The sequence below is a fragment of the Solanum dulcamara genome, chromosome 1 (genome assembly GCF_947179165.1).
Source record: "Solanum dulcamara chromosome 1, daSolDulc1.2, whole genome shotgun sequence".
NCBI classification, from domain to species: Eukaryota; Viridiplantae; Streptophyta; class Magnoliopsida; order Solanales; family Solanaceae; genus Solanum; species Solanum dulcamara.
Genome location: NC_077237.1, coordinates 82,799,931 through 82,809,723, shown reverse-complemented (window position 1 = coordinate 82,809,723; position 9,793 = coordinate 82,799,931). Strand labels below are relative to the sequence as shown.

General features: G+C 34.5%; 2 protein-coding genes across 2 annotated transcripts; one reads left to right on the top strand and one right to left on the bottom strand.

The window, feature by feature from the left end:
• The first annotated feature begins 2,159 nt into the window (after positions 1-2,159).
• On the top strand, positions 2,160-7,287 carry LOC129880509 (transcription initiation factor IIA subunit 2). The gene is made up of 4 exons (XM_055954586.1): positions 2,160-2,231; positions 2,351-2,500; positions 3,401-3,451; positions 6,843-7,287. The coding sequence occupies exons 2-4, from the start codon at positions 2,372-2,374 to the stop codon at positions 6,981-6,983; spliced, it is 321 nt and encodes a 106-aa protein (XP_055810561.1). The 5' UTR covers positions 2,160-2,231; positions 2,351-2,371; the 3' UTR covers positions 6,984-7,287.
• On the bottom strand, positions 7,279-9,186 carry LOC129880503 (farnesylcysteine lyase). Its single transcript, XM_055954573.1, has one exon. It carries the CDS (start codon positions 9,010-9,012, stop codon positions 7,528-7,530), a length of 1,485 nt encoding a protein of 494 aa, XP_055810548.1. The 5' UTR covers positions 9,013-9,186; the 3' UTR covers positions 7,279-7,527.
• Between the last annotated feature and the right edge of the window lie 607 nt (positions 9,187-9,793).

Here is a 9,793-nt window from a genome sequence, read left to right as displayed (position 1 = left end):
ACAGGGGTTGTCTGGAGCCACAATATCTAAAACACCATTTTATAGCTTGAAAGTTTATAAAAATGATACTAGATCATGAAATTACAAAGGAGGATTGTAGGGGTAGATTATCTTAACATAAGGATATGAAATATGAAGAAAAATGAGCTGATTCTTTGCAGTAACAATGACCAAAGCCAAAATCGACGAGAAAACTATACCACAACATTGAGCTCACGAGCTACTTTCGTTAAACTTTCGAGTCGAGAATCCTAACATCCATAGAGGATTTGTGGGATTATTATCTGTTTTTTAGTGGGTTTGAATATGATTTTCTTGAAAAATAACCAAGGAGAAGGTCCTCTATAAAACAAAACTGACATAGGGGCTTGGGACCCACCTCGACGTGCTTGCTCGTGTCATCTCACGAAAATGCAAATATCTCTCTACTCTAAAGCGTATGGACGAACAGTTTGACGCATTGGAAGCTAGACTCGTAGACCTTTGATTTGATAGGTTGTGGCCCCATTACTCTTTATAGATTGGAGAAAACCTCCAAGACATTTGATCCAAATTTTAGAGAAATCTTTATAAAGAAACATTACGATAACTTTCACTACTTTTACTAACTTTTTTTTCAACTTGTTTAACTTCGAAACTTGAGATACGACCCTTGAACAATTTAAATGAGTCATACCACATCCTTCTTAACATATTAGTCACTTTTAGTCTTTCCACGAAGGTATCAGTTAGTTTAGACATTTCAAAAAGTCAAGGTGTTATAGTCCTCCCACACTATCATCTGCCTCTGTTATACTCATCCTGCTAAAGTTATATCATCTGCCTCCGTTATACTCATCCTGCTAAAGTTATATTATGATATCAATTGTTAAGCTAAATCAATATAAAGTTACTTTTAACAAAGTGTGATATTGTCTACTTTCAATCAAGCCCACACGAGTTTCTCCGAACCAACTCACATCAATAAAAAAATCCTACAACTTATATATAATTTTTCAATTTTTCTAACTATCAATATGAAATATTATTAACACAACTCACGCCTCTGAGCGTGATTGCCCTTATCCATCTCCAAAATAGTCTTATTTTTTTTGTAGGAGAGCATATGATTCTGATTCATTGGCTACGCAATACACTTTGTATGTTGCTATTCTAAAGCACTTAACTGTTCAAAAGCTCTATTGTTACGATATTAATATTAATTAAGAAGTTTTCCTAATGACATTGCCAACCATCGAGGCTGGAATTCAAGCCACACTTATTTATTTATTTATCTAACTACTCCATTTCTATTATATAGCTTCGCAATCATTTTATCATTTGTTATATTCTTGTTTATTCATCTAAACTTAATACATTTTTGAATCCTTAGAAAATTACTTCAAAATGTTAAAGTTAATTTTTTTTTACTTAAAAGGGAACGGAGGAAGTATACTTTGCACCTGTTTGAATTGGTCATAGATTTTGAAGATCAAATTTGAAAATTTGATTATTATATTTTTGAAGTTGTGGTTTTTAAAATTTGAAGTGTTTCAACATGCATTTTTCTTGAATTTTAGTTGTGGACCACACTCTGAAAACGTAGATACCCACATTAATAGCAGGCTTGATTCCAAAATTGAATAGATTGACGAATAATAAGCTATCAATAAAAAAAATTACATTGGTAAGCTTTTTTTAAAGAATAATTAAAGATCAAATTGCCAAAATCTAATTAAATTTATGATCAATTAAATAGTTAAAAATAATTTTTAAAATCTATAGTCAAACGATAGCTTTAGGGGTGTTTGAATTGACTTTTTTTAAGTGACTTATAAGCAAAAAACTAAGAGCTTGTTTAGATGAATTTATTTTAAATAACTAATAAGTTGAAAACTGCTTATAAGTTTTTTTAAAAATTAGGTGCAACCCAACTAATTTTTTTGATTTATAGGTTATTTTCAACTTATAAGTTGCTTAAAATACTCTAAAAGTCATAAGTTTGGCACACCACCAACTTTTAATTTTTGACTTATTTTGTGTTTCCTAAACATTTCACAATTTAAAAAATAATTTAAAAACTACTGAGAGGGCAATGGAAGGCTAATTCCGTCATTTCACTTCACAATTCCACCGGTCGCCTATATAAGCCATCCGCTACGAATATTAGGGTATAAAAAGCCCCAAATTACTTTCCCTCTCTTCAAACAAATTCCTCTCTCCTCTCTCTCTGTCTCTCTCGTTCTTCAATCGTAACTCTCCTTTCTCCCTTAATTAACCTGAATTTTTGTACATAATTGAATCCTATTATTGTTTTATTGAAGAATCTGTTTTGTATTTTGAGCTGATTGTTATTTTATATTTTTCGCAGATCTCGAAAAAGGACTAAAAAATGGCGACGTTTGAGCTATACAGGAGGTCAACAATTGGTATGTGCTTGACTGAAACACTTGATGAAATGGTATCTAACGGAATTCTTAGCCCGGAGCACGCCATTCAAGTTCTCGTTCAGTTTGACAAGGTCTTTTTTTTAACCTGGATCTAGGATTTTAAGTGGATATACTATTATTTTGTGGCTTTGGGTACAAAGTTAATATGCAAAATTAAATAGAAATTATGGTGTAATTTTGTTTGGAGATTGTTCAACTATGTATATGGTTCAAGTCTAGTGCGATGTGCCCAAGCATGCCATCGTTCCTTGCATTTAGCTCCCCATTTGACCATAGATTTTGAAGTTGAACTTGAAAAATTGAGTCTTTGAATTTGTGATGTTTGAAATTTGAAGCTGTGTTTGGATATGCATTTTATTTGGAAAATAAATGAAGTTTTGTGAGTGGAAATTCCAAAAATCCCAAAACTGGTCTGATTCTGTGAGTGGAAATTCCAAAATTGGTCTGAGCTAGTTTTTGGAACTAAAAAAATTGAAGTTTTGTGAGTGGAAATCCCAAAAATCCCAAAACTGGTCTGAGCTAGTTTTTGGGAACTAAATACTTGAAGATCGTAATTTCAAAATCTGATCAAATTTCATGGCAAAACAGATATTTGAAGACAATTTTCAAATTCTATAGTCAAACGTTAGCTTAATTTCTTGGATTTTAAGTCAAAGAGTGTGGGACTTCATTGCATCCACTACTATTTTGTGTTACTGGGTTAAAGTTGAAAGTAAAATTATATTTTTTCGAACAATAGATCCCCTATGTATATGGTTCATGTCTATTACAATAGCTCTGCATCTGCCCTCGCATTTAGTGGCAATCTATTTCTGTAAGTGTATACTGTCCTTGATATGCCTGTATATATGTACATATCAATACAAAAATATTCTAGTTCTAAAGTCGTGGATAATAGTAAAAACTACTTTTCATTGTTTTGATTTTTTTGGCTTTAGGCTATATTTATTGCTTATGTTGTTGCAATGCAGTCAATGACTGAAGCTTTGGAGACTCAAGTAAAGAGCAAAGTTACTATTAAGGTACTTCTAATTTTTTTTCTTATGTTCTGTTTGTCTGTCAGTTTATATCCATATTATGAGTTCACACCTATAATATTCACTGGATCAGTTTCATATTTGCATAATTAAGAATCACCGACTCTTTTTTGGCTTTATGTATCTTTTTTATAAATTTGAAAATTTACGAAATGATCTACTAATTTCCTAGTAGAAGTGGTCGAATCTGTCTCTGTTAGTTTTATTTAAAAGAATAGAAGATGAAGAAGCTGATTGAATCATTCGTGTGTCTGTTAATTTTCGTTAGACGAGGTGACATCACAATATTTTCATTTGCCCAGCCTAATGAGTCGCTTCATTATAAGTTATTTTGATGATTTTTTGACATTCTGGCTCCTCTTTTTTTTGCAGATTATTAATTTACCAGTATTAGATATGTAAAAAAAAAGAACGAAAATAGTAGTAGTGACTGAACTGTTTCTATTGGCTTTATTTAAAAGAATAGAAGATGAAGGACCTGATGAATTATGTATATTCATGCTTATGTTTTCCTAGAACTGGGGATACTTGTCGTTCCACACCTCGTACCTTAAAGAGCAAGAAAAGCTAATATTTATGGTTTTCATAAAAAGTATAAAACTAATATTTATCTTATGGAGACTTTTCCGTCTCCACAAAAAAAAATGATCTTTTGGAATTAGCTGTTTCTTTCATTTAAGATATAGTTTTGATTCTTAAAATGGCACTTCCATTAATAGAGAGAGATATGTAGGTGTTGTCAATTAGTATATCACTTCATTAAGATAATCCATATTGTCCTGTTAATGTCGGAGTGGGCAGGGGTAGGGGTTATTGTCCTATATTCCTCGCTTGGTCTGGACTCGAAATAAGATATAGAACTTGGGATGTTATCTACCAATGAACAACATTTCTCTAAACCTCATTTATGTTGGTATGGGTATTAGCTTGTTTTTCTGTTAAGATATCTTTGGCCTCTCAAATAGTTTCACCATATATAGAAATGTTTGTGTCTTATTATTTGTAAGTTTAGGGTATCAGCTGGTTCCCCTCATTCTTAACACCATCGATGGGTTTGAATAATGTTGTTCTATGAATCTAGAACAAAACCAAAAACGTAGATAAGGCAGACCTTTTTTTCCCTTTGATTACTGAGAAATCCCTGAGGGTCAGTTGGCGCACCGCGCACGGTATGAAACTCGATGCATAATGTGGCTGCCCCAATATTACTTCTAGTTATCCCAAAAATGCTGCTCTGTTATCAATGTCAATGGATAATCAAGCGTTACTTTTCGCATATAGTGATGAGAAATTATGTCTGTGGAAAGGATGATGTTTAGCCTGCTACTGAGAAAATGCTACAGAAGTATTGTGACAGAGGAAAACATCTCTTAAAATGTTAAGCTTGTCTCATTCTAAGATTGACAGTATCTTAGCGAAATTACTCTGGTCTTTCAAACCAATCTCCCCAAAAAACAAAGTGGAAAAGGTGCTTTGATCTCAAAATTGTCAACTTAGAAGCAACTTTTGATGGACTGCATCCTGATGGATTTGTGTGTTTTGTTGATATAGAGCATACTACTTTTGAGATATAGTCATTCTCAGATCTTTTCCTTTTCTTTTAAATTATAATAAATCAGGCTCATAGTTTTTATGTTTCCTTTGTCTAATAACATTTGAGAAGGGACCCCATAGGTATTGAAGTTGCAAAACTTGAGGTATTCCGCTTGAATCATGCTCATTCCAATCCATCTGACTGAAGCTTATCATTCTCCTTTAGGAAAAACAAAAAAATTTGAAAAGGATAGAGGATTAATCGCTATCTTTATCCCTGTCGTATATGATATGACTGACATCATAAATATCTAGGAGACGAGTCTAGTTATCTTCATAAAGGAGGAGTTCTGTTGCCAAGTAATTGCAATCAGACAGAGGAAGCTGATTTTGTTGATTTGTTTGTTCTCTGCAATCGACATCTATAAGGCAACGGTAGGTGATATACCCAAATTATGTCTCCTGACCATCAGGAGTCATGAAAATCACTCAAATGTTTTCTTTTTGGGGATGGGATGAGGGTGGCAGGTATCTTAAGTAGTTAAATGAGAAGCAGTCTCTCAGTTGATGTCCTTGAAGGTAGTAGGTCTGGTGGAAGATTGCTCAGTAGCTGAGCTTGAATTATAAGAAACATTTTTGTAAATTTTAATGGCAACTGAGAAGTGCTTTCCCTTGAGAAAAGCAAATATATGAAGAAGTTGGTCTTCTAAAATACAGCAATCTTTCAATCTGGGCTTTACTCGAAATAAAGTGATTTTACTAGCTAATATTTCTTGATGACAGCAAGATTTGAAGTTGTCGACATGCAAATTTTAAATCACAAATTGTACTACAAACCTCTGACTTGACAACTCTCACAGTAAAGCCCGAGGACTTACTGCTATGATAATTATACAACTGTCACAATTAAAACTATGGTTGATGCCTGAAGCATAATAGACAAGTCACGTTTCAGATTGAAGTAAAGTACGTTAATATGTAGACTCCTTTGATAGCTGCTACTTTGCTCTTGTACTCATTACGTTCCCTTGTTTATTCTATTATCTTTGTTACCCAACATGTCTCTCCACTTACCATGAAGGCTGCCATAGAAGTTCATGAGTAGAAGCTATTGTTCAACTTGAAAATAATTGATAGAAGTACGCACAACCTGTCAAAAAGCGAGTGCCTTTCACAGAGTCAAGGTAGATGTTAATCAACTCCTTTGGGGAATAGGATAGAATTTGTAACATTACATTTGGAAGTCAAGTATTTGGCACATGGATATTGGTACATACAACTCCTATTATTACAGGTACCAGATAACTCTGCCTATAAGGCTTAGACAGATAGGATTAAATCACCCTGCTTGCCTCGTTTGGGATTTGAATCATGGTCTTCCATGGCCTTCATTCCAGCTTCAATAATGGTTGACCTCCAGGTCACACTTTTTAGTGCATTGGAGGGGATATATATATATATATATCCATCAAGAACATTCTGTTAGATGTTAAAATATGCACGACTATTTCTGCAAGTGGGATAGGTGTTCAAGAGGGTGCTCAGATTTCTTTAGTTGTTAAATGAGATCTTATGTTCTTGCTTTCTGCAACCTTGAAATTGAGCCTAGGGCCTCTGTTAATAGGTCCTCCTTTTTTTTGTCTTCTCTTTGATTTTGCTATACTATCCATTGTCAAACTTATTTGTGAAGAATTCTGTCCTCTTGCCAGCAATTTTTTTCTGTCGGGTACCTCAACCCTTTTTATTTGTTTTTGTCCTCTAACAATTGCTGAATTTTGGCTTTCCATTCTATGAAATTGCTTAAGTTATATTCTTTTTTTAATTTGAGCAACTATGGTTGCAGGGACATCTTCACACCTACAGGTTCTGTGACAATGTGTGGACCTTTATCTTACAAGATGCTGTGTTCAAGAGCGAGGAATGCCAGGAGACTGTTAACCGCGTTAAGATTGTGGCATGTGACTCAAAGCTGCTCACACAGTGAGAAGACAGCTGCTGGAGAGAATTTTCTGTTACAAATTTGCATTTCTATAATTATTAATGTAGAAATCGACATAAGATAAGTCTTGAGAGAAGAGGGTGAAGTGCAGTTGTGGTTATATCCATTCTAGGTATTATATTTCCAGGGCCGTTTAACACCTATATTTTGTCCAAACCAGCAAACATCAGTAGCTATCCGTAGTCAAAACTGTTACATCTATGATGCCAATGTATTTTATTATGGACCTTTTGTACAATGTTTAACTTTAGTATCTCTGTCATTGATATGAGCTCAAGAATTTACTTTATTTTTTGATGAAGTAGTTTCATTGATGGCATCAAGTAGACGCAAAAAGATACAAAAGAAGTACACCAAAAAGAAAACTCAGTGAATTCCGATACACGCGAGGCTATTATAAGACCACGGAGCCAACAAAGCTGAATAGCTTGCTTTGTATGTATAGTAGCATGTAAATAAATACACTCTTTTAACACCCGAAAACTCCAACATATTCTACATGTATGGCAAAGAGGCAAGTGGTATCGACTCACAAGTCTGCATGCACATCATATGCATCGTCCCCAAAGCTTTTCAATTTCACTGAACTTGCGGGTTTTTGCCCAGTAAGCCTAGAAAGAATCAGCCTTGCAATATTTTCAGCAGCAACAGCACTTGTTTCTATGGTGCTAGCTGCATTCTCAAAAGCATTCACATAGTACAAGTGCTGACCATCCAAGATAAACGGCGCAAATACCTCAGGAGCATGATAATGAGGATATGCACCCCAGTCTATCTTGATTGTCTCATTTCTCACACTGAAAACCCGATCTAATAAAGCATCGTCAAGAGGTTTACGCGAGAACACCTTGTAGGACATATCATTCTCCTTATGTTGCTTAAGAACCGAGATACTCGAAAAGGGAACATCAGGAGTCTCAACAGTGCCTACCAGTTGTGGAACTTCTGATAACGAACCTAAACCAAAATAAGCCGGATTCAACACACCTCTAACGAATGTCGTATATGTGTGCTGTAATTTCCTCTCCGGGATTGATATTCCCGGAAGAAATTGAATGTTCACCTCATCCAAAGGTGTAGCCACGACTGTTATTCCACATTGATAACTCTTTCCCTTTGTGGTGTTGAGTTGATATTTTTTCTCTATGAAAGAAACTGATTCTACTTCTTCATTAAGGTGCAATTTCACATCTGAATGATTGATCAAACCAGCAGCCATTTGCCGATTTCCGCCTTCAACTGACCATACACCTGAATCACCTCCAGCTAAAGAAACAGCTCCGGCAAGTCCACTGATGCTGATACTTTGCCCGTAGTTGATTCTGGTAATAACGGTGACTAGTTCTTCAATGATCCGAGGAGACAAACGAAAATCGAGTAACTCCTCCTGTAGTGTTCTTCTCGTCAAATTGTATAGCCCGGACCATTTAAGCATCTCTTCCACAGTTTCGAACACTGGCCGTGACTCAAAACCTTGATAATACTTCAAAAAATTGTTCACGGTGTTGTCGACGAAATTGTTCATGCGAAACAGAGAGAATCCGTAGCGAAAGAAAATTAAGACCGAATTAGCGAAGGACACAACGCGTTGGAAAATAGGGAAATTCGAATTGAAACTTAGGGTTTTGAAAACGAAATCACGTCCGTTCCATATACCGAAAGACGAATCAGATTCAGAAGGAGGAGGTTCTCGGACAGAGAGATTTAGATACTTAGTGTAATTCAAAGCGTGGTAGTTCTTCGGATGAAGGATGGATGCACCAGCCTCGAATGTCTCTCCGGAAATAGTCACCGTCGCCGTGCGTCCTCCGACGACATCATGCCTCTCGAAGATTCTAATTTCGCCGATTTCGGAACTGGAATAACTCCGGAGAAAGTGCGCCACTGAGGATCCGCTGATTCCGCTGCCGATAATGCAGACAGTCGGAGATGATGATTCCGAGTCAACGGCGACGGCGGTGGCAATGGCCGTGGAGATGAGTATAAGTGACAAAACCAGGTAGAGATTCTTCATGCTTGCTTTGTATTTGAGCTTTTTCCTTGCTTGATAATATCAATGGAGTCTCTTATATCAGCCAGAAGTTTATCTTACGCTGGAGACTATTGGGAGACAAATAGATTTTGTTGAGTGTTAGAATGAAGGAGAAGCTTCATGGGATCAAAGTCAATGCCAATTAAGGTAAAAAAAAAATGGAGTTGAATTATAAAATTATTTACTTCTTTTTAAAAACAAAACAAAAAACCTTTTAGATAAAAGGCGAAAAACACATCTACTTTGATTTCTTGAGTTTTATATTTGATGTGTAGATTTTTTAACTGAATTATCTTTAATTATTGATCAAAACACACATAAATTATTAATTATTTATTTTTATCATCTAAAAATTCAGGTATGAAACTCAAATAATTAATAATTATGATATATTTTGATAAATAGTTGAAGATAGTTCATGAAGAAAATACACACACCTGATAGTTAATATTAAAAAACTCAAATAATTGAAATATTTTAAGTTTGTTTTTGACAATGTTTTTATTTGAAAATCAATATTTGATCATGAAAATTTCAAGTTCAACTTTAAATTGTGTTTCAAATATGGAAAATATTTATACTCCTCGGTTTCAATATGTTTGTCTTACTTTTCTTTTTAGTCTGTTAAGAAAAATATCTCTTTTCTTGACAACTTTTTAATTCTTAGTTTTTTACATTATTATATCAAAAAAAAATTTGACACAGAACTTATCTTTAGTTTAAGACCACAATTCAAAAGTTCTTTTCTACTTTCTTAAACTTG

Bases quoted from the DNA above. Each gene is read 5' to 3' on its own strand.
- LOC129880509 (XM_055954586.1), top strand. From the start codon at position 2,372: ATGGCGACGTTTGAGCTATACAGGAGGTCAACAATTGGTATGTGCTTG. The intron at 2,501-3,400 runs GTCTTTTTTTTA...GTTGCAATGCAG, and splicing joins TTCTCGTTCAGTTTGACAAG to TCAATGACTGAAGCTTTGGA. The intron at 3,452-6,842 runs GTACTTCTAATT...CTATGGTTGCAG, and splicing joins AGAGCAAAGTTACTATTAAG to GGACATCTTCACACCTACAG.
- LOC129880503 (XM_055954573.1), bottom strand. From the start codon at position 9,012: ATGAAGAATCTCTACCTGGTTTTGTCACTTATACTCATCTCCACGGCC.